The sequence below is a fragment of the Hirundo rustica genome, chromosome 1 (assembly GCF_015227805.2).
Source record: "Hirundo rustica isolate bHirRus1 chromosome 1, bHirRus1.pri.v3, whole genome shotgun sequence".
NCBI lineage: Eukaryota > Metazoa > Chordata > Aves > Passeriformes > Hirundinidae > Hirundo > Hirundo rustica.
This window is the reverse complement of record NC_053450.1, coordinates 155,642,500-155,669,626: the sequence shown is the minus strand read 5'-3', so window position 1 is coordinate 155,669,626 and position 27,127 is coordinate 155,642,500. Positions and strand designations below refer to the sequence as shown.

The 27,127-nt window shown below is 52.3% G+C and overlaps 1 protein-coding gene across 2 annotated transcripts in view; it reads right to left on the bottom strand.

The window, feature by feature from the left end:
- The window catches only part of SCAP (SREBF chaperone), a 64,262-nt gene that overhangs the window by 18,286 nt on the left and 18,849 nt on the right, over window positions 1–27,127 (bottom strand). For both annotated transcript variants that reach the window (XM_040064357.2, XM_040064367.2), the window contains exons 3-7: window positions 18,524–18,644; window positions 17,325–17,482; window positions 3,920–4,140; window positions 2,453–2,558; window positions 1,128–1,300 (exon numbers count right to left, since the gene is read on the bottom strand). In XM_040064357.2, coding sequence (XP_039920291.1) covers window positions 1,128–1,300; window positions 2,453–2,558; window positions 3,920–4,140; window positions 17,325–17,482; window positions 18,524–18,644 — 779 coding nt within the window. The remainder of the gene's footprint in view (window positions 1–1,127; window positions 1,301–2,452; window positions 2,559–3,919; window positions 4,141–17,324; window positions 17,483–18,523; window positions 18,645–27,127) is intronic.

Here is a 27,127-nt window from a genome sequence, read left to right as displayed (position 1 = left end):
CAGGAAAGGGATCAGCAGGGACAGGGACAGCGGCAAAGGGACCGACAGGGACGGGAAAGGGATCAACAGGGACAGGAAAGGGATCAACAGGGACAGGAAAGGGATCAACAGGGACAGGGATGGCAAAGGGCCCAACAGGGATGGGAAAGGCATCAGCAGGGACAGCAAAGGGACCAACACAAATAGGGACGGCAGCAAAGGGACCAACACAAATAGGGACAGCAAAGGGACTAACACAAACAGGGACAGCTCGTCCTGACCGGCCTCGGGGTCACCGGGCACCCCCAGCCCAGGAGGGCAGGCACTGCAGTGCTCGTGGGTGAATGCAGCTCCCAGAGCCGCCCGGGACAAGTGGGGACAGGGACAATGCTGGCTCACAGTCACACCAGTCCCAGCACTGCGCTGAGGTGGGAAAAAACAAACTGAAATGTGGCCAGAGGGGTCTAAACCCACCGGTGTCGCTAGGGGACACAAAGGAAATGATACTCAAGTGGTCAGGGCAAAAGGAAGGGCAGTTGATTTCCTTGACCTCGCTCACAGAGATCCTGGACAATGAGCAGGGATGGGAGGACAAGGTTGACACCTCTCCACCCCGCTGGTCACACCAGCAGGCCATCAATTGTCCCTCCTCAGAGAGGAATGAGGAAACAATCACTTTGTGTGTGTTACAATCCCTGAGAAGACTCCACTACAGAACTGTAAACAATTCAGAAGGCTGAAATCTCAGGGGAACACACTGGCTCAGAACACGTGTCTGATCTGGCTGGTAAGGGATGAAACAAACCGGGAAAAGGCATTCCTGTGGCACCTGAGGGTAACTGAGGCAGGGAACACCTCGGAAGATTAAAGAATCATGGAATGGCTTGGGTTGGAAGGGACTTTAAAGATCCCCCCTGCCGTGGAAAGGGACACAGGGACACCTTCCACTGCCCCAGGCCTTGGACACTTCCAGGGAAGGGAGAACACCTCCAGCTGGGGAGATGGATCACAAGGACAACACCTAAGAGGGGCAAATCAGCAGGACCCAGGCAAACAGCGGCTGATTCTCTCCATGAGGCTCCAGGGTAGAATCCCAACACCGCCTCTCCCGCCTGCAGGAGCCCGCAGCCCCGAGCCCCCAAACCTACGTGTGGAGAAGTAGATGTAGGCGAAGAGGATGATGTAGGTGGTGACGAGCGGGATGAGCTCGGCGATGCCGATCTCCTCCTTGAAGTGCACGTGGACCACGCTGTCCTCCCGCAGGCTGCAGTTGGGGCTGGGGTGCAGCAGCTTCAGGCGGGAGCGGAGGCTGCTCAGGAACCTGCGGAGGGGCAGCGCCCGCGTCAGGAGCTGCGCTCGCTCCCCCTGGGCCCGAGAGCGGCGCGCAGCTCCGCGGGAGCGCAGCGCCAGGAGGCTCCGTGGCTTCACCCGAGCACCAAAGCACGGCTCTCTCCAGGCCCGATCCTTCCCGGCCCCAGCCACCCACACCTCCGTTTCTACTAAGGTTTGCCGGGCAGAACCGTCAAAAGCTAATTTAAAGCAAAAGGCTCCTTAAGCACAACCCGGGCTGGAGGGACAGGACAGGCCATGGCCTCAAACACTCCCAGACTTGTTACCTTGGTTTTTCTGAGTTTTTCTGAGCCTTTTGATTTTCTTAAATGGAGTCAGATCTTTTTAGTTATTGTACAATATTAAGAGCAGTTTTTCTACCTTTCTCACAGATGTAACATAAACAAATCCTTTGTTTTTCATTCTCTGTCCTTTGTTTGCATATTTCTAACCTGAAAACAATTGTAACTGACAATTGGTCTGGCCACTGAGGCTGAGGGGTGGAAACCCCAAAAAGCCAATCTTCTGCTGGACCCACAAATGTATAAAAGGTAAGAAATAAACAAAAGGGCCTCTTCTTCTCTCGGCTCTCTCAGCTGGCAGCTGGGATCAGAAGAACCTCTGCGAAAATCTCTTGTCTGCGTGTGACTGCTTTGTGTGTCTCGGTGACACAGACTCTTCCCAGAATTACAGAATTCTGTGTCAAAACGGCTGATGGAAGGTGCCAGGCAATGGCCCTCAGGGCCCCGTGCTCTGGAAGAGCAACTTTCAACTCCTGTGCTGCCAATTCCACGCCAGGCATCCCCTGGGGAATCGTGTGCAGCTCGGCATCCTCCGATCCGCTCCGGTTTGCCCAGCACTGCCCAAGGGTTTTCACCGGTGCTTACTGGGAGGCAAAGCAGTCTGTGAACAAGGAACCGGCTCCAACCAGAGCCACGGGGCCCTGGATGCCACAGGAACCCCCCAGGCAGCTCTGCATGCTGCAGACACTGCCTGGGAGGAGGAGCTGAGAACCCAGAGCGTTTCGTTCCCACAGAACGCAGGAAGATTTTCCTCCCCAGAAAAGCACGCTGAGGGATGCGAGACGCTCTAAAGCGCGGGGGCAGAGCGGAGAAGGCAGCAGCCGTGCCCGGAGCAGCCTCACCTGGAGTCGTAGCGCTGCAGGCCCAGCGTGACGGTGTAGGACACCACGCGGCGCCGGGGGGACAGGCTGACCCCGCTGTACCTGCCGGGCAGCCCGAAGAGCAGGTCTGCGGGGACAGGGGGACATCAGGGACGTCAGGGGCAGCGCGCACACACACACGCACACAGACACACACGCACACACACACACGCACACGCACACACACACATACACGTGCACACACACACACACACGCACACAGACACACACGCACACACACACACACGCACACGCACACACGCACACGCACACACACACGCACGCACACACGCACACACACGCACACACACACGCACACACACGCACACGCACACACACACACACACAGACACACACACGGGGGGTCCTTGGCGCTGGGAAGGGCTGCGCCGATCCCCCGCGATATCCCGAAATTCCCGGTGCCCTGGGGGCAGCGGCCGCACCCCAGGGCAGGCCCCCCCTGTGTGCTCCCCCCACAGCCAGCTCACACTCCGGATGCTCAGAAACAACCCTGGAAGCAAACCTCCTGCAGGCTCACAAACCCCCCTGCAGACATCAGACACTCCCAGAACTCCGAAATTCCTCTAAGATGCGGGGTTCAAGCCGCATTTAACCCGGCATTTCCTCGGGCATTGTGGGACCACTAACGACCCCACGCACGGGCAGAGGGGCTTTTTTGTAATTAGGAGGTAAAAATGCTTTTATGATATCCATTGTCTGTTACCCTGGTTTTTCTGAGTTTTTTGAAGCCTTTTGAATTTTCATAAAATGGAGTCAGACCTTTTAGCTACTGTACAATATTAGGAGCAGTTTTCTACCTTTTTCTCACAGATGTAACATAAACAAATCCTTTGTTTTTCATTCTCTGTCCTTTGTTTGCACATTTCTAACCTGAAAACAACTGTAACTGACGGCTGCTCTGGCCATTGGGCTGGGAGGTGAAAACTCTAAAAGCCAATCTTCAGCCAGACCCACAAATGTATAAAAAGTAAGAAATAAACAAGGAGGCTCTCTCTCCACCCTGCCTCAGCTTGAGCTAGATCGGAGAAAGTCTCTGCCCTGCGAAATTTCTCGTCTCGTGTGATTGCTTTGCGTGTCCAAGTAACCATTGTCAGCTCGGGCTGTGTGCAAGGAATTAGGACACGCAAGGGAGCGGGATGAACGCTGATTTATCTGTGACAGGTGAGGCAGGGGGAAAAGCCAGGCTGGAGCGTGTCTAGAACGAGAGGAACAAAACCCTGCTATTTTCACCTGCAGGAAGAAGCCTGGCTGAGTGATTTGTTCACTTCTCACAGATCAGGGCTCCGATTCACATATAGAATGAGGGACAACAAAGACCGGGCAAAACCACTGCCCAAAGCGGCACTCTCAGCAACCCGGGCGCCGGAATTAGCGAGGATGGAGTAACACGCAGGCGGCTCCCAGCCTCCCTGGCCGTGCACCCCTCACCTTTGAGAGTGGCCGACGTCTGCAAGGTCTTTGGCTCATGCTGGTGGATGGTTTTGATGATATCCGGGTCGGCGTTGAAGCGCTCGAGGTCGTTCTGCCAGAAGTTCCCCGGGGACAGCAGCAGGCAGCCGTGCTCCGGGAGCAGATTCCGCAGCTTCCTGAGGCCGGGCAGCAGGTCTGTCACCTGCAGGCAAACCTCCTCCAGGCTCCTCACGCCGGAGCTGAAAGGCAGAGGCAGGGCTGAGGGGCGGAACCGAGGCCGAGGTAAAGATCCGGAGCACGTCGGGTGTCCCTGCTGCTCCTCCTCACAGCTGACACCACCGCCGGGGCTCCCTGCAACTGTGAGCAGGCTCCAGAGCCCCACCGGCACTCCTGGGTGCTGCCTGACCCCGCGGCTCTCGCTCCTCACCCATCTCCCACCGCTCTTCTGCATTTGTAACGCTCCCACCCGACAGAGTCTGGAATTCTTCCAGACCTCAAACCGCTCTCCACAGCTCTCTGCACGCGTGCATCCTGCTCAGCCTTCCTCAGGCGGGTCCTGTGAGGTGCACAGGTACTGTAAAATGCACCCCGGGTTCAGGGGCTGCACCTGGGTGCGGTGCTTTCCCAATTCCCCTGCGCTGCCCGGACACAGTTTCCTCGGGGGCTCAGAACCGCACGCAGCCGTCACCGGTAGGGGCTGGGAGCGGTGTTCGACACGATCCTCATCAACCGCTAACCGCAGCGAGACTCGGCTCGGGCTCAAACGGGCCCTGGGGGGACGGGTCAGGGCCAGAGCTGCTGCTGGGAGTGAGCCTGCGGGGAAACAGCACAGCTCAGCCCGGCAGGAGCTGATCTGAGCGCGGCACCGGCTCAGGGAACGACAGGTGTCCCACAGGGAGTCACCGACATCCTTATTGTACTGATATTGTCACCAATATTGTTACTGCTATCGAAATTGTTATCAATATTGTTATTTTTACTGATTTTGTTATTGCTATTGATATTGTTATTGCTATCGATATTGTTATCAATATTGTTACTGATTTTGTTATTGCTATTGATAGTATTGTTATTGTTATCAATATTGTTATTGCTATTGCTATTGTTATTGTTTTTGTTAACAATATAGTTATTGTTATTGATATTATCTTTGTTATTGATATTGGTATTGATATTGTTATCAATATTGTTATTGCTATCGATATTGTTATCAATATTGTTACTGATTTTGTTATTGCTATTGATATCATTGTTATTGTTATCAATATTGTTATTGCTATCAATATTGTTATTGTTTTTGTTAACAATATAGTTATTGTTATTGATATTATCTTTGTTATTGATATTGTTATTGATATTGTTATCAATATTGTTATTGCTATCAATATTGTTATTGTTATCAATATTGTTATTGATTTTGTTATTGTTTTTGTTATCAATATCGTTATTGTTATTGCTATTATCTTTGTTATTGATATTGTTATTGCTATTGCTATTGTTATCAATATTGTTATTGTTATTGGTATTATTATTGTTATCGTTATGAATATTGTTATTGTTATCGATATTGTTATTGTTATCAACATAGTTATAAATATTGCTATTGCTATTGTTATTGTTATCTATATTGTTATTGATATTATTATTGTTATTTATATTGATATTATTATCGATATTGTTATAAATATCGTCATTGTCATTGACACTGACAGTGTCTGCCAGGAGCTGTCCCGGCCCCAGGGCGTTGCCGCTGCTCCGGCGTCTCCCCAGAAGCGCTCGGTGCCGCAGGGGGCTGGGGGCGAGCTGCGCCCCTGCCTGGCGCGCTCCTCACCGACCTCCCCCGGACAGGAACCTCCCCTGCGTCCTCACCCACCTCCCCCGAACAGGAACCTCCCCTGCGTCCTCACCCACCTCCCCCGAACAGGAACCTCCCCTGCGTCCTCACCGACCTCCCCCGAACAGGAACCTCCCCTGCGTCCTCACCCCGAACACGAACAGGAACCTCCCCTGCGTCCTCACCCCGAACAGGAACCTCCCCTGCGTCCTCACCGACCTCCCCCGAACGGGAACCTCCCCTGCGTCCTCACCGACCTCCCCCGAACGGGAACCTCCCCTGCGTCCTCACCGACCTCCCCCGAATAGGAACCTCCCCTGCGTCCTCACCGACCTCCCCCGAACAGGAACCTCCCCTGCGTCCTCACCCCGAACACGAACAGGAACCTCCCCTGCGTCCTCACCCCGAACAGGAACCTCCCCTGCGTCCTCACCGACCTCCCCCGAACGGGAACCTCCCCTGCGTCCTCACCGACCTCCCCCGAATAGGAACCTCCCCTGCGTCCTCACCGACCTCCCCCGAACAGGAACCTCCCCTGCGTCCTCACCCACCTCCCCCGAACGGGAACCTCCCCTGCGACCTCACCCACCTCCCCCGAACAGGAACCTCCCCTGCGTCCTCACCCCGAACACGAACCTCCCCTGCGTCCTCACCCACCTCCCCCGGACGGCCGGAACGGCTTTTAATTGTCACCGGGGCTCAGACCCCTTTAATTGGTCCCGAGGGTGCTAAAAAGCTAAACTTGGGGTTTAAGGCAGGGAAGTTCATTGAACTGGCTTTAACGGAAAAGGTATTCTCTGTTACACTGCCCGAGTGTGTTCATGGCTGCCTGGGGAAAAGCGAATGACTTCACACACGTGCGCGGTGGAAGATCACAAAGAAAACATTTTAGCGCACGACACCCTTAAAGGGAAACTTTGGCAATTATCACAGGGATCAAAACAAATTATCAAACATCAGGACCCAGCAAAATGCCCAGAAATGATCTTTCTGGGAAGGGCAGGAAAATCAGTCTCCTAAAAATGGCTCCAGTTTCTAACTAACATTAAACAGCACCCTGTGCCTCCTGCAGCCAAACGGGGGATAAATGAAGTAATCAAACATTTAGAACTAAGGGATGTTATATTTTAGATGCATTCACGATTCCCCTGTTCAACAGGTGATCAAAGAAGGCAGGAGCTGGCATTTAGCAGTTGATTATCAAAGGCTTAATGCCAGCACAGAGCCCCAACATTTCAATCCTCACTGCTACTCTGCAGGCAGCTGGGCACAGAAAAGATGATTTCATGGTCCCAGTCCGGGGAGAAGGTAAACCCAAACCTGCTCTCACACAACGCTTCAGCTGAACTGCAGCAGCCAAGAGCTCGGGAAGGAGCACAGGTTTATCAATAAATCCACGCTGTGTGGGTAGGGGGTGAGGAGGAGCACGGGATCGGTGGAATAGATTCCGTGGGGAGGGGAAAGAAGTGCCCTCGGCTAAGAGGCTCCTCTGAAGAGGTAAAATTCCTGGGAACCCAGGGCTAGCAGGCCAAGCTGTAATTCCAGATGAAACCATTACAAAATTAGATGCTGGATCTACCCCCTCAAAAGATGCTTTGGGATACTCCTGGATTTTCTACAGTAGCAAGACCCTTGCACACCTTAATGAGGAAAATCCAAGACTGGGAACGGCTTGACAGCCACAAGCAGGCTCTGCAAACGCTGACAGAAGAGTTAAAAACATCAGTCCCTTGGGCCAGCTCACCCCAGCGGTCCTGTGACAGCTGGATGGGATCCTGCTGAACACGGGACTCGCTGGAACGTGCCAGAAAGCTCCACACGGACCCAAACAACACCAGGGTTCTGTTCCACAGCATTTAAAGGTACTGAAAAGAGGAACACTGCCTGGGAAAAAGGGACAATTACCCCTGACCTGGCCCCTTGAACAAGGAGAAAAAATCCAAGAGCACCAAGCTGTGAAAACCGCAGGAGCTTTCATCCTGCTGGCCAGCGTCAGGAGCAGCGGTGCCGAGGGAACTGCACAAACGGGGCGTGTGTCACATCCGAGGGGGTCACTGGAGGGCCCCAAGCCCTACAGAATCACGGAGCTGGGACGAGAGGCACGCATCTGCCCCTGCCCTGGAGCTCCTGCGTTCCGCCAGGCTCCGGGGACGGAGGCGTCGCGTTCCCGGGGCGGAGGGGCAGAGCCCCGCACGTGCAAACAGCGGGGGAAGCGGGGGAGAAGGAACTGGAAGTGCACCCGTGGGAGGGTTAAAGGCTGTACTGCTGGCAGTAAAGGAGGAGACAAAGCCAGCCCCTGCGGAATCCCACCCACGGCGGTGGCGTCAGCGGGAACGCGAAGGGAGAAGAGGCCTGGCAGAAGGAAGGTGGGCAGTGGCCGTGTTACAGGCTCAATCCCGCGGATAAATCCACACAGGATGGGTCAGAGCTCATGCAAACCGCCAAACTTTACAGACCTGCCGCAGCAACAAGGTGGAACAGCCGAGGAAAGTCAGAAAGGTAAAATCTGATCGGGGGCAAGCTCCACAACGCTGTGTGGGTTGGGTGAGTGGCTACGCTGAAATGAGGGCGTGCTGGACAAAAAACTCTGGGGTTTGGAGCTCAAAGCAGGGGCTGGCACTGAGCAGGACGATGTGTCAAGGCATTCTCACAGAGTGTCCCCAGCGCCAGCTGAGACTGGAACAAAACCATCCAGACCTGGCACTGCCTTTACAGAGCAAAAGCAACAAAACACTCGGGGCCTCTTGGCAGGGGGATTCTCTCGGGGCTCTGAAGGCATCCCGTGGTTCCAGGTGCACCCTAACGGGGTGGGAGCGCTCTCTGGGCTGTCAGTCACTGCCCAGGGCGGGCACAGTGCTAACAAAGCCACCGTGGGGGCACTCAGTGACAGGCTGTCCCGCGCCCCTGTCCCCCGCTCCGCTCAGAGTGACGAGGAAACACGCTTCACCCGTGTGACTGGGCCAAAGAAGAAAGCGTTAAATGGGTTTTTCACACACCTTATCATCCCCAAGCAAACGGGAGCGTGCCAGGGCTTTGCTACGGCGCTGCCTCAGGCCACGCTAATCTGGCTGGGATAAATCTGTGTTACGTCAGATGTAATAAATAACTGGTATCAGACATTAAAAAATCTGGCTGGGATAAAAGGGCGCCCTCTGTGTTACGTCAGATGTCATAAATAACTGATATCAGACGTAACAAATATAATACATACATACATACATACATACATAATAAATAAATGTGTGCATGTGCTTGCATACACACACACACACACACACACATATATATAAAAAAAATATAAATAGCTGTACTGGACCAAGGGGTGTGTGATAAATCTGTGTGATGTCAGATATGATAAATAACTGGTATCAGACATAAAAAAATCTGGCTGGGACAAAAGGGTGCCCTCTGTGTTATGTCAGATGTAATAAATAACTGATACCAGACGTAACAAATCTAATAAATAAATAAATAAATAAATAAATAAAATTTGTGCATGTGCTTGCATACACACACACACACACATACACACACACACATATATATATATAAAATATATAAATAGCTGTACTGGACCAAGGGGTAGCCCAGTTCCAGGAGCTGTCCTGAGCCCTGCATCTCTCTAACCAGCCCCAGATGACCAAATGCGGGTTCCCAGCACAGCCTGGAGGCAGGAAGGCCGGCGGCGGTGGGCTGACGCCAGGCTGGCACGGTGCCGGTGACCCCGAGGGAGCCCCGGCGCTCCGGGCTCTGCGCGTCCCACGGGCACAGGGAGCCGGCGATGCCCACTCCGTTCCGGACCGCCGTGCCGGTCCGGGTTTTGCCGCCAGCCGGCGCGGGGCCGGCTCCCCCGCAGCGCCCCCGCGTGGCGGCGGCGGGGAACTGCAAACACGGCGGGCACGGCGCGGCTCCGGCCGCTTCGGGTACGCGAAACACGGCTTCGAAGGGACTGCGGCCAGGGGTTAGAGTTAGAGTTATAGTTATATAATTACAGTTAGAGTTACAGTTATAGTTATATAATTACAGTTATATAGTTACAGTTATAGTTACATAGTTAGAGTTATAGAGTTATAGTTACATAGGTAGAGTTATATATAGTTATATGGTTATAGTTAGTTACCGTTGTAGTTACAGTTACAATTACAATTATAGTTTAGTTATAGCTATAGAGTTAGAGTTAGTTATAGTTATAGTTACAGAGTTATAGTTATAGAGTTATATAATTATATAGTTATATAATTATAGTTAGTTACAGCTATAGTTATATAGTTATACGGTTATAGTTATAGTTACAGTTATATAGTTATAGTTATAAATAGTTATATGGTTATAGTTAGTTACAGTTATAGTTACAGTTACAATTACAATTATAGTTTAGTTATAGCTATAGAGTTATAGTTAGTTACAGTTATAGCTATATAATTATGGTTATATAGTTATAGAGTAATAGTTATATAGTTATAGTTACATAGTTATAGTTATATATAGTTATAGAGTTATATGGTTATAGTTATAGTTAGTTACAGTTATAGTTACAGTTACAATTACAATTATAGTTTAGTTATAGTTATAGAGTTATATAGTTATAGTTATATACTTATATAATTATAGTTATAGCTAGTTACAGCTACAGTTATATAGTTATAGTTATAGAGTTACAGTTATAGTTACAGTTATAGTTTTAGAGTTACAATTACAATTATAATTTAGTTACAGTTATATTGTTATAGCTATAGTTACAGTTATAGTTATAATTATAGTTTGTTAGTTACAGTTACAGTTACAGTTACAATTATAGTTTAGTTACAGTTATATTGTTATAGCTATAGTTACAGTTATAGTTATAATTATAGTTTTAGTTAGTTACAGTTACAATTAGAATTATAGTTTAGTTACAGTTATAATTATAGTTAATTATAGTTACAGTTACAGTTATATAGTTATATAATGTTATAGTTATAGTTATAGTTATAGTTTAGTTATAGCTATAGTTATAGTGTTATAATTATAGTTATAATAACAGTTACAGTTATATAGTTATATAGTTATAGTAACAGTTACAGTTATATAGTTATAGTTATATAGCTATAGTTACAGTTATAGTTACAATTATTAGTTATAGCTATAGCTATAGTCATAGTTAGTTATAGTTACAGTTATAGTTTAGTTTAATAGTTATAGTTAGAATTTATACGGATTAGGATGCAAGCTAGGATAAACAGAAGTTAAGTTAATGATGATCTAGCCTAAGCTAGAGCTAGATGATGTACTGTTTGGTGTTATGAGCTTGTGTTTATAGAAGGAAATGAACTGATGGACCACCATAACGACAAATGGGGCGGGAGCTGCACCTGGAGCCAGCGCCAATCGACCCCAAAGCGGGAGGGACTGGATCCTGCCACAGGGTCATGAATCCCGCCAGCAGCACGAAGGCACCAAGGCCATTTGTTGGAGTCCAGGGCATTCCTTTGGCTGCCCTGGAGGGTCAGGGACCTGGGCAGGGGGGTCTGGGACCCCAGCCCAGAGCTCAGAGCTTTGATCTCAGTCCATGGGAAAAACTTCCTACACTGAGAGAGGGCTTACAGGCCACAAGAGTGTGAAAAATAGTAGTTTAGCTTATCACAGGGTGAAAAAACAGTATATTTAGGTTTCTAGCATTGAAGTGAATGGGGGCAAGATGGAGAATCTGGGGCGTTGTCTCCTTCTTCTTCCTTCTCCTCCCCTCACTCCATTTCAGCAGTGACATGGCACAAAGTAATTCAAGAAGATCGGGTCAGAATAGAGATGACCTGTTTGGTATTAGGGATAGATATTGGTAGGAAATGGTAAATAAGAAATACGTAGCAATTAGTATAAAAGATAAGGAAGGCCCTGAGACGGGAGGAGTCGTGAGAAGTCCAGGCAGCTGCAAAGATCTCGTTGGACTGAGAAAATTGTAAGAAACAATAAACGAAGTATGCAACCTTGAAAAATCTAAAGGTGAAGACTCCGTCTCTTTCATCGGTTTGGCACAGAGCTGTGCAAGAGGGCAAAGGACTCTAACACCACCTGAATCTCGGGGAAAAGCCCCGACAGCCATCGTGATGAAGACTCTCCTGACTTCATCCTTCAAGACCACCCGCCCGATTCAAGAGAAGAACTGCGTGGTGCGAAGGACTTTTAACCTCATTTTCATACAAAGCGGGAGTGGGAGGTGCTGGGGCTGTGCGTGTGCATAAGCACGCTGTGCAGGTAAGACTTCGGGAAATAAACGGAGAGCAAAGAGCCTCGGGACTGGGGCACGACTCCAGGAGACGAGTCCCGTGGGGCAATAAAACGTTCCACTTGAACTGCTGAGCCTTTGTCCCTAATCCTGTCAGGTTTTCAGGGCTCATCCCCAAGTGTGAACTCAGAAAACTGCCTGTGCACGGGGAAGGGAGCCCAGGGGCTGCCGGGGCAGCAAGGGAAGGGCGGTGGGAATCACTGCCAGAGACTCCTGCACGGGAATAAAGCCCGTGGTGGGCACCCAGGGGCCACGCTGGGCAGCGCAGGAACTAAAGCCGCAAGGCTCAGGAGCTCTGAAGCGACAGTCACCGCAGGGCTGTGCTCAGAACGACGTCCTGAACCGCACAGCACGGCAGCTCGCCCACCCCTGACCCGCCAGCCATCCCCACACCCTGCAACGGGGACTGCGCAGGACGGGGAGCGGCGCCGGCTCTCCTGCAGCCACCCTGCCACAGCACACACAGAACCAGCTCCACCTGACCCTTGGAAGAACTGCAGCTCCCACCGAAAGCTCCCGCGAGCTGGGACACCGGTAACAACAGCAGCCGCTGGATTTGCTCTCGGTTCCCTGCTCATTTAATAGAAGTATTCCAACGATGGGAATTCCACACCAAACATTATTTTCCAGCGGCACTCCTCCAGCTGGAGTGACGCTCCTTCTGGGAGGGAAGAGCCCAAATCTACACCGTGGTAAGACCTTGGTCAGTATCGTTACGGCACCAGAGCATTTGAGTTTTCCATTGTTTGGATTAATATTTGCTCACGGTTTGCCCCAGAAGTTTTGCGGTGTGTGTGTGTTATCGCTTCAGAACGATGGTGCACTTCATTCTGGTTGGGACAGGGGGTGGAAAAGATTTCCCCCTGAATGAAACCTGAATTTCCGTACGGTTATGGAATCAGCTCTGTGCACCTCTTCCTACCTGCTCAGGGCAAGGTGCAGAACTCCCCGCAGTTTGAGTCTCATCCCAGCTCTGATTGCCTGAGGCTGTACCAGATTGTTCTGCAGCACAGCCACACCCGGTCACAGCTGTCTGACACTCGGATACGTGGATATGTGCTGCTGAACCTCCCTGAGGAACGCTGGACCAAGAACCGTGAGGGGAAGTGAAGGGAGGCGCTGCCCCATCGCTGAAAATTAACTCCAGGAACTTCTCTCTGATCCTGACTGGCAATCTCAGCTTGCCGACGATTTTTAAGACTCGGGGGGTGGGGAACATCCTGGTCCACAGAGACGGGGAACAGCCCAGGTGAAATGACTTGCTGGGGCTGTCCTCAGCTAGCACAAACACTCTGGATTTAATGCCATACCTTGTCACTGCAACTTTTTTAATCAGTAATTGTTATCTATCTATCATCTATCTATCTATCCATCTATCTATCTATCTATCTCTATCTATCATCTATTATCTATTAATCTATCTATTATCTATCTCTATCTCTCTATCTATTATCTATCAATTATCTATCTATCTATCTATCTATCTATCTATCTATCAATTATCCATTGTTGGGGAGGATGAAGTCAAAAAACCCTATAAATATGATTGCCTATATTCTGAGAATGTGAAACCTGTAGGTGAGATAGAATTGAAAGTAGGTTTTGATGTTTGAGATGTCCTAACTACTGGATGTCTGGGAAAACAGTTCTGTGACCAGCTGAAGGTCACCTGCAGCCAGACCCAGGGGTCAAATGGAATGTTCTGTCTCACCCCAATGCAGGGTTCATCCCACACCTGTAACCCTCCCCTGAAGTATCAGGTATCTGTAACCCCATTGGCACAAGCCCTGTTCCAGCCCACCTCGAGACCCCTTACCAGGGGGCTACAAGGGTGGGTTGGTCTCTTTGCTCTTTGCTTTTTGCTCTCCCCCACTCCCAACCTCTCCCTTCCCCCTCTCCCTGGGCCTTGCCACGAGCTGCAGCTCAGAGCAGGGCCTCACATCCCTGACAATAAACCTCATCTTCTAAAACCCAGCTTCAGAGATCTCTCGTCTACATTTATCTACACCGTCCTGGAGTCCTCAGCAGCAGCAGCAAAGCAATTTCTACAATCCATCTATCTCTCTATCTATCTATTATCTCTCTATCTCTCTATCTATCAATCAATTATCCATCTATCTATTATCTATCATCTATCTATCCATCTATCAATTATCTATCTATCTATCTATCTATCTATCTATCTATCTATCTATCAATTCTCTCTCTCTCTCTCTATTATCCATCTATCTATTATCTATCTATCATCTATCTATCTATCTATCATCTCTCTCTCTATCTATTATCCATCTATTATCTATCTTCATCTATCTATCCATCTATCTATCAATTATCTATCTATCAATCTATCAATTATCTATCTCTCCATCTCTCTATCAATTATCTATCTATCTATCTATCTATCTATCCATCTATCTATCTATCAATTATCTATCTATCAATCTATCAATTATCTATCTCTCCATCTCTCTATCAATTTTCCATCTATCTATCTATCTATCTATCTATCATCTATCTATCCATCTATCTATCTATCTATCAATTATCTATCAATCTATCAATTATCTATCTCTCCATCTCTCTATCAATTATCCATCTATCTATCCATCTCTCTCTCTCCCCCCCGAGCTGGGCACTGCTGCGCTGGTGCTCACCCCAGGGGCTGAGGGGAGGCTCCGGAACATTCTCCTCCCTGCCGTGGCCGCTCCATTTGGCTGCAGTCCCCGCTGCCTCCCTGGCAGCCGGAGCAGGGGCACCTCGGGAGCCGCCGCGTTCCCGCTGCCCCGTCACCTGCCGGCGGGGCTGAGCTCGCCCTCAGCGGGGTAACGGTGCCCGAGGCCTTCCGCCCGTTATCTCCTGTCCGTCTGATCAGTAATTCACTCCATAAAGACACCTCATCTGCCACCACCAGAACGCCAGGGCCTGAGGGAGTCCTTCAGTTGGAACTGCTGCCCGGGGCTGAGGCCGGGCCACAGCTCCCGCTCCTGTGACGAGCAGGAGCTGCTGCCCCCACGGACACCTCTCCCCTGGGATCCAGGGGCAGGGGAGCTCGAGGAAAGGTGCACCGAGCAAAGCCACGTGAAGAGCAGGCACCGGCCCTGCCCGGCACAGGAAGCTGCCTCCACACGGCCAAGGAACTGAATCTGGACAATCCCTCTCCAGAAGAGGTTTCTTCCAGAATAACTACGAAGAACGAGCACAGAAATTCAAAAATTTTGGTTTGCCTTTGTGAACCTTCCCTCCACAATGCGTAACCCTTTGTGGCTGCACAGCAGGACACCTGGACAGGTCTCAGCCAGCAAAAGCAAGCAACGGAAAATACACTGCAAAAAAAAAAAGGTGTTTACAGGGACAAAAGCTTTGGGAATGCAAATTTAAAGGAGCTGATGCAATGATGCCTCTGGAAACGGCTCCGGGGAGAGCCAGATGACCGTGGTTTGTGTTTTATCAGCTCTGGTTTGTGTTTTATCAGCTCTGGAACGAGCCAGATGACCGTGGTTTGTGTTTTATCAGCTCTGGTTTGTGTTTTATCAGCTCTGGAACGTGGCAGAGATCACAGCTCACGCTGCAGATAAGGCCATGGACGTCCTTATGTGCGAGGCCACAGCCCCCAGCTCGTGGCCCTGTGGGATGCTGAGGGTGCAGAGTGACACCAAAACCCACAGCTGGGGAAAACCACAGATCCAGGTCACTCCTGACTGTCCCAGGCCGAGCGCTCGGATCTGCAGGCGATGGTGACACACACACGGTGCGTTTCCTGCCCAGGTACACTTAACAACCTTCTGCTCCCTCCTGGAGCATAAAAGAATATAAAAGAGATAGAACAGAATGGGAAATAATAAAAAATAGGATACAAAACAAGCCAATTTGCATATTAAAAAAAAATCTTTCTGCTCGATTTTGTTACTGGCAACAAGCAACAAGAACCCCATGATGACTTCTGAGGTAATTGCAGAATTTATCTCTAAATCAGACGTTTCCTGAAACACCCGAATGCATCCCCGAAACGGCAACCTTGCCCCACGGTTTGGGTCTCAGTGCTGAAGCCATTTTCTTCTGGCGGTACGAGGAATAAAGACAAAAGCAATAATTTTGTTCCTGCGTCGCGTGACGGCTCAGCAAGGGCAGACAACGAGAAGGCAGCGAGGAGACCGGAGATAACGAGAACACAGCGCGGGCCCGGGAGCGCGTCGCTGTTTCTGACGGCAGCTGGAAAGGATGATTGTCCCACAGGATAAGGGAGCAGAGGGACCGAGCACACGGACAGAAGGTCGGGGCCAAGGCTGGGGGAGCCGGCAGGGAGAGGGAAAAAACGGAGCAAAAACGTACTGAAGAGCAAAAACGGCATTTCCGAAACACGAGCCCCGGGAGCGGCGGCTGGGGGTAAGGGATGGGTCCCCAAAAGGACAGATCATCGGTCAGAGGGGCTGGGTGGGGTTTAACTTTATCAAAAATGATACATTTAATACTCTTCTAACAGCACAAAGACCAAGAGCCTGCTTTGGGGGTAAAACAAGTTTCTGCTCTGAGGTGGGAGCTGGTCAGCTGGGAGGGACAGAGGGACACGGGGACATCAATAAATCACCTCTCAACGTGCAAAACTGATGTGAGTGGCCACGAAAAATGGACCTGTGACCTCAGGGTGTTCCAGGAAAAGGCTTTCCACAGAAAACACCTCAGGAGAGAGAGCCCTCTGACAGCGTGTGCGTGGTTCTGCTCTCCCACCAGCAGGAACGTCACACTGACAGCAGCATGGCACAGGAACGCTGAGCCCAGAGTTTTCTGCTTGGCTTTCACCACACAGGCGCTGGGCTGGGGAGGGAGAGCTCCCCCTGCACACACCTGGGAGCTGAGGAAAGCTGGTGTAGAAAGGCTGCAAGAGGATAAAGCCAGGCAGGTAGGAACTGGTCCCAAAAACAGCCAGAGAAAGCCAGGAGAGGGTTCCTGAGCAGGAAATTCCAGCAGAGGCCCAGGAATCGCTGTGACACAGAGCTGGTGCGGTGCTGAAGGAATTCTGAGACACTGCACCCCCGTCGCCTCGCAGGCCCCTTCCGGACTGACCAGGGAACTCCTGAGGATGCCCGGTGCCCCCCTGGAGCACAGGCACGTTCTGCAGCACGAATGGGAACCGCTGCACGGGCAGGATGGATCCCACCTCTCATGTGCCCTGAGCTCAGAGCCCAGCCCGGGGCCAGGTGTGCCCCAGCAGCAGCTCCTCCCTCACCTGTCTCTCAGGGCATGGTGATCTCCTCCACCACCTCTCATGTGCCCTGAGCTCAGAGCCCAGCCTGGAGCCAGGTGTGCCCCAGCAGCAGCTCCTCCCTCACCTGTCTCTCAGGGCGTGGTTCCTGATCTCCTCCACCAGCTGGAAGACGCGGGCCAGCGGCGAGCGGAAGGCGTCCACGGCCAGGAGGTTCTTCTGCCACGGGGACACGGTGGCTTTGACCAAGATCTGCTGGATGTAGGCCACGGGAGCGCCGACGTACTGCGGGGAGAGCGGCGGCGTCAGGCCGCGCCCGGAGCCGGGGCACCAACACCTCTGCCGGCCCTGCCCAGGCCGGGGCTGGGGCACCGCGGGACCCAGCAGAAACAGAGGGAGGCTGATGCTCTGTTGGGCTTGGAAGGGCCCCAAATCCCACCCAGCGCCACCCCTGCCACGGCAGGGACGCTTCCAGGGCCCCAGGCTGCTCCGAGTGTCCGAGATCCAACCCGGCCTGGGGCACGGCAGGGATCCGGGGGCACCCCCAGCCGCTCCAGGGGCACCCCCAGCTGCTCCAGGGGATCCGGGGGCACCCCCAGCAGCTCCAGGGGCACCCCCAGCCGCTCCAGGGGCACCCCCAGCCGCTCCAGAGGCACCCACAGCTGCTCCAGGGGCACCCCCAGCCGCTCCAGGGGCACCCACAGCCGCTCCAGGGGCACCCCCAGCCACCCCGGGGACACCCCCACCCGCTCCAGGGACACCCCCAGCCACCCTGGGGGCACCCCCAGCTGCTCCAGAGGCACCCCTAGCTGCTCCAGAGGCACCCCCAGCCGCCCCGGGGGCACCCCCAGCCGCTCCAGGGACACCCCCAACCACCCCGGGGGCACCCCCAGCTGCTCCAGAGGCACCCCCACCCACTCCAGAGGCACCCCCAGCCGCTCCAGGGATCCAGAGGCACCCCTAGCCGCTCCAGGGGTACCCCCAGCCACTCCAGGGATCCAGAGGCACCCCCAGCCACTCCAGGGGCACCCCCACCCGCTCCAGGGACACCCCCACCCGCTCCAGGGACACCCCCAGCCACTCCAGGGGCACCCCCAGCCGCTCCAGGGACACCCCCAGCCACTCCCGGGGCACCCCCACCCGCTCCAGGGACACCCCCAGCCACTCCAGGGGCACCCCCAGCTGCTTCAGGGGCACTCCCAGCTGCTCCGGGGATCCAGGGGCACCCCCAGCCACTCCAGGGGCACCCCCAGCCACCCCGGGGGCACCCCCAGCCGCCCCAGGCTCCAGGGCTGGCAGCGCCGTGCCCGGCCCCGCGGCACTCACCCACTCGGGACGCTCGCCGGGCTCCCCGCGCGGCGCCGGCCCCGGGGCAGAGAAGTCCTTCAGCGGCGTGCTGAACTCCACGGGGCCCGTCCCGGGCAGGGGCAGCTTCAGCAGGGGGCAGCTGCGGGCACAAAGGCGGGACGTGAGCGGCTGAGCTGGCACTGGCACCGCCGGGACACAGCAGGGTCACTGAAAGGGCTTCAGGGTACGCCTCGGGCAGAGACCGGGCGGGGACACACGCGGGGTGGAACCGAAATGGGCACAAAATGGGCAAAAATGGAACCAAAATGGGCACAAAATGGGTACAAAATAGACCCAAAATGGATCCAAAATGGTCACAAAATGGAACCAAAATGGACACAAAATGGAACCAAAATGGATCCAAAATGGGCACAAAATGGGTACAAAATGGACCCAAAATGGATCCAAAATGGGCACAAAATGGGTACAAAATAGACCCAAAATGGATCCAAAATGGGCACAAAATGGACACCAAATGGACACCAAATGGACACCAAATGGACACCAAATGGGCACAAAATGGGCACAAAATGGGCACAAAATGGGCACAAAATGGTCACAGGATGGACACAAAAAATGGATCCAAAATAGGCAAAATGGGCACAAAATGGAACCAAAACAGGCACAAAATGGATCCAAAATGGACATAAAATGGACCCAAAATGGTCACAAAATGGAACCAAAATGGACACAAAATGGGCACAAAAGGGGCACAAAATGGATCCAAAATCCGCATAAAATGGATCCAAAATGGACCCAAAATGGGCACAAAATGGACATAAAATGGATCCAAAACGGACACAAAATGAGCACAAAATGGATCCAAAACAGACCCAAAAATGGTCACAAAATGGTCACAAGATGGACACAAAATGGAACCAAAATGGACACAAAATGGACACAAAATGGGCACAAAATGGACACAAAATGGATCCAAAATCCGCATAAAATGGATCCAAAATGGACCCAAAATGGGCAAAAAAATGGACCCAAAATGGGCACAAAATGGACCCAAAATGGTCACAAAACAGACTCAAAATGGACCCAAAATGGACCCCAGTCACGAGGTCTCACACTTTGATAAGTTTTGGCCCACTTGCACATTGGGGTTGAATTGTCCAATCCCAGCTCCAGGTTCTCCAGTCCCATCCTTCTTGTTTTCTCCCTCCAGCCACCGCTGTTTGTGCTTTTGGGCTGAGCACTTGTCCCAGCTGTCCTTGGTGTGCAGCAGGAGCAGGATTTGTTTTGTGTGGCTGCAGTGTGCAGAGAGCTGAGTGACCCTGGCTGTGAGCTCAGAGCTGCACCTGGGCAGTGCAGGATATGAAATACATGAAATCTAAAACTCCAGGCATCATTTTTTGAGACAGAAGAGACACAAAAATGCCCAGGCCCCCTTCAGCAAAGCCAAGCCGTGCAGGACAGGAGACCCAGCCAGAGAGCTTTGGCTTCCACGGGAACTGACGGATATCCAAGAGCCTTTCTCCCTTGGAAAGGGAAAACTGCAAGTCCTGGCAGGGAAAGAAGGGAATGCCTTGCAGGGCCTCTCCCCAATTCCTCTCAAAACCACTCAGCATGGCCGTGGCTCAGTAACTGGGTACCCCACACAAACCCCAGACTCTCCAGATATTCCAGGGGCTGCTCCCTGCCCCAAAACCTTCATCATCCTCTGCTTCTCCTCATTTAGGTTCAAACTGTTTCCAGAACTCGTCATTAACTTCACTGGTCCTCCAGGCACTTTCAGGAGCAGCAGTGAGACCCCAAACCGAAATCCTGATCAAGCTCCTGTCCCACAACAGAGCCTTTGAACGATTCAGAAATTGGGAAACTGAGGTCACAGAGAGCTTAGAGGGGGATTTCTAACTCCAATGTTCTCAGAAGTGGTTAAAAGCAAATCAGGATTGAGCTGGTGGGCAAAGCAAGGCTCCTGACACGGAGAGATCCAGTGAGAATCCGGAATTGTCAGCACCAAACCGAGCTGGAGAACAGAACTTCAGTGCTTTTGTGGCCTCTGGATTCCCGATACATTTTGCTGTTTGTAGATGAGTTTTGTGGCAATATTGGCACAATAAACAGAAAAGCCTTGGAGCTGTTCCCCTGCGAGGCTCTGCCCATTTCATTAGGGATTAGCTTGGATCATCAAAGGCCACGGAGGAACAAGCAGCATCCCAACACGAGGCTTCAGAGCCAACACCAAACAGAACAATGAAATCAGCAGCCAGGCTTGTCGGGTTTGCTTTGTATTGGTCTGACAGAAACACATCCAATTATTGGCATTTCCTTGTGCAAGGGCAGGGAGGAGGAAAAGGAACGGTAAAATCAAGCGTAAGCGATAAACAAAGCAGAGCGGGTTCAACAGATGGCTGAGGAGGAATTACGGTTTCCCTAAATGATTTCGGTGCTGGGGACTGTGCGCAGAAATGCAAGGAAAACACTTGCACAGAAGGTGATTCTGCAGAGGGGAAATCCCTGTGAGCCACCGGGGAGCTGGGAGGAGTCACAACAAATGCTTTTTGTAGAACGTGAATCACTTACACTCAGAGACTGTTCACATTTACTCTGATTTTGGAGTGTTTCCTCTCTCCCTGTTCAGATTTACTCTGATTTTGGAGTGTTTCCTCTCTCCCTGTTCACATTCACTCTGATTTTGGAGTGTTTCCTCTCTCCCTGTTCACATTCACTCTGATTTTGGAGTGTTTCCTCTCTCCCTGTTCACATTCACTCTGATTTTGGAGTGTTCCCTCTCCCTGTTCAGATTTACTCTGATTTTGGAGTGTTTCCTCTCTCCCTGTTCAGATTTACTCTGATTTTGGAGTGTTTCCTCTCTGTGTGTTCACATTTACTCTGATTTTGGAGTGTTTCCTCTCTGTGTGTTCACATTTACTCTGATTTTGGAGTGTTTCCTCTCTCCCTGTTCACATTCACTCTGATTTTGGAGTGTTTCCTCTCTGTGTGTTCACATTTACTCTGATTTTGGAGTGTTTCCTCTCTCCCTGTTCACATTTACTCTGATTTTGGAGTGTTTCCTCTCTCTGTGTTCAGATTTACTCTGATTTTGGAGTGTTTCCCCTCTCCCTGTTCACATTTACTCTGATTTTGGAGTGTTTCCTCTCTCCCTGTTCAGATTTACTCTGATTTTGGAGTGTTTCCCCTCTCCCTGTTCACATTTACTCTGATTTTGGAGTGTTTCCCCTCTCCCTGTTCAGATTTACTCTGATTTTGGAGTGTTTCCTCTCTGTGTGTTCACATTTACTCTGATTTTGGAGTGTTTCCTCTCTGTGTGTTCAGATTTACTCTGATTTTGGAGTGTTTCCTCTCTCCCTGTTCACATTTACTCTGATTTTGGAGTGTTTCCTCTCTCTGTGTTCAGATTTACTCTGATTTTGGAGTGTTTCCTCTCTCCCTGTTCACATTCACTCTGATTTTGGAGTGTTTCCTCTCTCTGGGGAATGCAGCAGGAGCTGGGGAATGCAGCAGGACCCGGGGAATGCAGCAGGAGCTGGGGAATGCAGCAGGACCAGGGGAATGCAGCAGGACCCGGGGAATGCAGCAGGACCCGGGGAATGCAGCAGGAGCTGGGGAATGCAGCAGGACCCAGGGAATGCAGCAGGACCCAGGGAATGCAGCAGGACCAGGGGAATGCAGCAGGAGCTGGGGAATGCAGCAGGAGCTGGGGAATGCAGCAGGACCTGGGGAATGCAGCAGGAGCTGGGGAATGCAGCAGGAACTGGGGAATGCAGCAGGAGCTGGGGAATGCAGCAGGAGCTGGGGAATGCAGCAGGAACCGGGGAATGCAGCAGGAGCTGGGGAATGCAGCAGGACCCGGGGAATGCAGCAGGACCAGGGGAATGCAGCAGGAGCTGGGGAATGCAGCAGGAGCTGGGGAATGCAGCAGGAACCGGGGAATGCAGCAGGAGCTGGGGAATGCAGCAGGAGCTGGGGAATGCAGCAGGACCCAGGGAATGCAGCAGGACCCAGGGAATGCAGCAGGACCCAGGGAATGCAGCAGGACCAGGGGAATGCAGCAGGAGCTGGGAATGCAGCAGGACCAGGGGAATACAGCAGGACCAGGGGAATACAGCAGGAGCTGGGGAATGCAGCAGGAGCTGGGGAATGCAGCAGGAGCTGGGGAATGCAGCAGGAACCGGGGAATGCAGCAGGAGCTGGGGAATGCAGCAGGACCCGGGGAATGCAGCAGGACCCAGGGAATGCAGCAGGAGCTGGGGAATGCAGCAGGAGCTGGGGAATGCAGCAGGACCCGGGGAATGCAGCAGGAGCTGGGGAATGCAGCAGGAGCTGGGGAATGCAGCAGGACCCAGGGAATGCAGCAGGACCCAGGGAATGCAGCAGGACCCAGGGAATGCAGCAGGAGCTGGGGAATGCAGCAGGACCAGGGGAATGCAGCAGGAGCTGGGAATGCAGCAGGACCAGGGGAATGCAGCAGGAGCTGGGGAATGCAGCAGGACCCAGGGAATGCAGCAGGACCCAGGGAATGCAGCAGGACCAGGGGAATGCAGCAGGAGCTGGGAATGCAGCAGGACCAGGGGAATGCAGCAGGAGCTGGGGAATGCAGCAGGAACTGGGGAATGCAGCAGGAGCTGGGGAATGCAGCAGGAGCTGGGGAATGCAGCAGGACCAGGGGAATGCAGCAGGACCCAGGGAATGCAGCAGGACCCAGGGAATGCAGCAGGACCCAGGGAATGCAGCAGGACCAGGGGAATGCAGCAGGACCAGGGGAATGCAGCCACCAGGCACAAGAGCTCCTCCCAGCACCTGAGATATTCTCCAGACGGTTCCGGGGTCCAGGATGGAGCAGGGCCAGGAGAGCTGCGGGCACAGCCCTCCCTGCACACTGCCCCTTCCCCGAGCCATGCAGAGCTCCAGGCCCTGGAAGGGTCCCAGGAAACGGGAACGGAGCTGTCCTTGGAATTAAAGCAGCTCCCAGCTCCCAGCTCGCCGCAGGACGAGCTTTGGGCCTGTCTGCAGCCAAGGCAGACCGGCCTGGAACCCCTGGCCGAGGAGGGAGGGAATCTGGTGGCAGGGTCCCGCCAGAGGGTTGGCAAGGCCAGGGTCTGGCAGCAGCAGCGCCCTTCCATCCCTGGCAAGCGCAGGAACAACCTGTTCCTGAGTCAGTGACGGTGGCTCTGCCCCGAAATTCGGCACTGGGAAGGAGATTTCCCTCTCCTGTGCGGCACCCCCTGCCCCCAGTGCCGTGGGGAAATCCCAGGGGAGGCTCTGCTCCCTGGGGATCTGGGACGTGAAGAGACTGACTCCAGCTCAGCTCTCCTCTGGTTACCACAGGACAAACCTGTGCCACGTTCTTATAGACATAATTATAAATAAATTAAAAGGATGTACACACACAGCTCCCCAGGGGCTCTGCTTCCAGCCAGTTCTGCCATTCTTCAGGAGCAGAACCTGCGTTCCAGTTAAATAACAATTATTATATTGTTAACAATTGTTAAATAACAACCTGTTTAACTGCCCTGAGCCTGCTGCAGTCACCTGGGTCATCTGCAACCCTTACTTGAACTAAAAACCGCTCTTCAGAGCGACACTGGGATTCCACATTTACCCCAAGAGCCACATTTCCAGGTGGCACTGTTCCTCTCTGGGTGCTGCCAGACAGGGCTGGTGACACCCTCACTCCAGGGAAAACACAGATCCCAACACCGGGGAGGAACCTGGGTGTCACCCCCAAAGGGATTTACAACAGAACAAGAGAACTCTCCCTCTGATGTGGAGACCAACTCGGATTTTCACACTTTCGGGCTACAGAGTAACGACGAGTGGCAGGAATTTGTGCTTTGGGTATTCATTTATCACCAAACCCAGAGACGCTGTGCCTCGCCCGTCAGTGACATTAAAAACGGTGCCTGTGCCAACCCTTCCAAGAGTAAAGACACCCCAAACATCCAGACCGGACCCTGGGGTGACATCACCCCCTGGCCTGCCTGAGGCCAGAACCCCTGATGGATGAGCTGCAGGCCTTGTGCTTTATTTCAGCGTTTAAAAACTGTCTGAGCACAACCCGGTGGGGTTTGACTGATGTCAGGGGGAGAAAACCCACAACAACTGGGACCACCTTCTCCGCAGCGGAGTCCCACGAGCTCTCCTGGGCTCCAGGGACGGGAGGCAGGGCCGATCCCGAGGAGCCGGGGGTGCCAGCTCCGCTCCCGCGCGCCGGGATGCCGTTATGGACCGCGCCCCAGGAGGAACACGGAGCGGCGCTGGGGAATGGCCGGCCTCTGAGCTGAAAAGCCTTTTCCAGCCTGAACAATTCCAGCATCCCATGAGCTCCCTGCTCCTGGTCCGGCTGCACGCAGCGCTGAGGCTCCCTGCTGCACAGAAACGTTCCCCAAAGGAGCTTCTGCCTCCTTGCTGGGCTTTGATCCCCCCGCCCCGGCCTCGGGTGGTTCCTCGCCCGTTTTTGGGGAGGCGAGGCTGGGATGCAGCAGTGAAACGCACCCGGGGCAGAGGAGAGCTTCCACAGAGCAGCAACAGCCCAATCCCAGCAGGAGACGGGTGCAGGGACATGCTGAGCCCTCAGCACACCCAGCTCCCAGGGAGCAGTCCCCTCACCCTCACACCAGGTGTAGGACCCACTCTGGGACAGCTCTGAGCTCATTAGCAAAGCCCCAATTAACACCTCCTTCCCAGCAGTTAGCACAGCAGCTCAGGACCGGTGCTGAAACACCCCGAAACTGCTCCTCATCGGGGACGAAGAGCTCCAGCCTGAGCCCAGGGCTCTGCCGAGGCTCTCCTGCTCCCCAGGGCTGTCCCCGTGTCCTTGCCACCCATCTCCCCCACGGCCAGGACCCGCTTTGCTAACGAGCCTCTGGAACTCACAAAAGAAAACGCTCCTCAGGCCTGAGGGCGTCCTGGACAGATTTCTGCAGCCTGGAGGAAACCAGTCACTGCAGGAGCATCAAATATCGGCACTCAGCGATGCAGCCACTTCCACAAACACACACCAAACCGGGGCTGGAGCCCGAGCTGCCTGCCCTGGCCAGATACAGGTCCTGACCCAGCTGGCCAAAGCACCCAGGCTCCAGGAGAGCTGCTGGAGACTCCGGTCAGATCTACTCCTCTCTGGGAAATCCTGAATTTCAGATGGGAATGAGCGTGCTCTGATCCCTCCCCAAACGCTTTGTGGGTGAACATTTCACACTGCAGGAGCTGCCCTGGGTGAACATTGAACATTTCACACTGCAGGAGCTGCCCTGGGTGAACATTGAACATTTCACACTGCAGGAGCTGCCCTGGGTGAACATTGAACATTTCACACTGCAATAACTGCCCTGGGTGAACATTGAACATTTCACACTGCAATAACTGCCCTGGCTGAACATTGAACATTTCACACTGCAATAACTGTTGAACATTGAACATTTCACACTGCAATAACTACCCTGGGTGAACATTGAACATTTCACACTGCAATAACTGCCCTGGGTGAACATTGAACATTTCACACTGCAATAACTGCCCTGGGTGAACATTGAACATTTCACACTGCAATAACTGCCCTGGGTGAACATTGAACATTTCACACTGCAATAACTGCCCTGGGTGAACATTGAACATTTCACACTGCAATAACTGCCCTGGGTGAACATTGAACATTTCACACTGCAGGAGCTGCCCTGGCTGAACATTGAACATTTCACACTGCAATAACTGCCCTGGGTGAACATTGAACATTTCACACTGCAGTAACTGCCCTGGGTGAACATTGAACATTTCACACTGCAGGAGCTGCTCTGGGTGAACATTGAACATTTCACACTGCAATAACTGCCCTGGGTGAACATTGAACATTTCACACTGCAGGAGCTGCCCTGGGTGAACATTGAACATTTCACACTGCAATAACTGCCCTGGGTGAACATTGAACATTTCACACTGCAATAACTGCCCTGGGTGAACATTGAACATTTCACACTGCAGGAGCTGCCCTGGGTGAACATTGAACATTTCACACTGCAATAACTGCCCTGGGTGAACATTGAACATTTCACACTGCAATAACTGTTGAACATTGAACATTTCACACTGCAATAACTACCCTGGGTGAACATTGAACATTTCACACTGCAATAACTGCCCTGGGTGAACATTGAACATTTCACACTGCAATAACTGCCCTGGGTGAACATTGAACATTTCACACTGCAATAACTGCCCTGGGTGAACATTGAACATTTCACACTGCAGGAGCTGCCCTGGGTGAACATTGAACATTTCACACTGCAATAACTGCCCTGGGTGAACATTGAACATTTCACACTGCAATAACTGCCCTGGGTGAACATTGAACATTTCACACTGCAGGAGCTGCCCTGGGTGAACATTGAACATTTCACACTGCAATAACTGCCCTGGGTGAACATTGAACATTTCACACTGCAATAACTGCCCTGGGTGAACATTGAACATTTCACACTGCAATAACTGCCCTGGGTGAACATTGAACATTTCACACTGCAGGAGCTGCCCTGGGTGAACATTGAACATTTCACACTGCAGGAGCTGCCCTGGGTGAACATTGAACATTTCACACTGCAGGAGCTGCCCTGGGTGAAC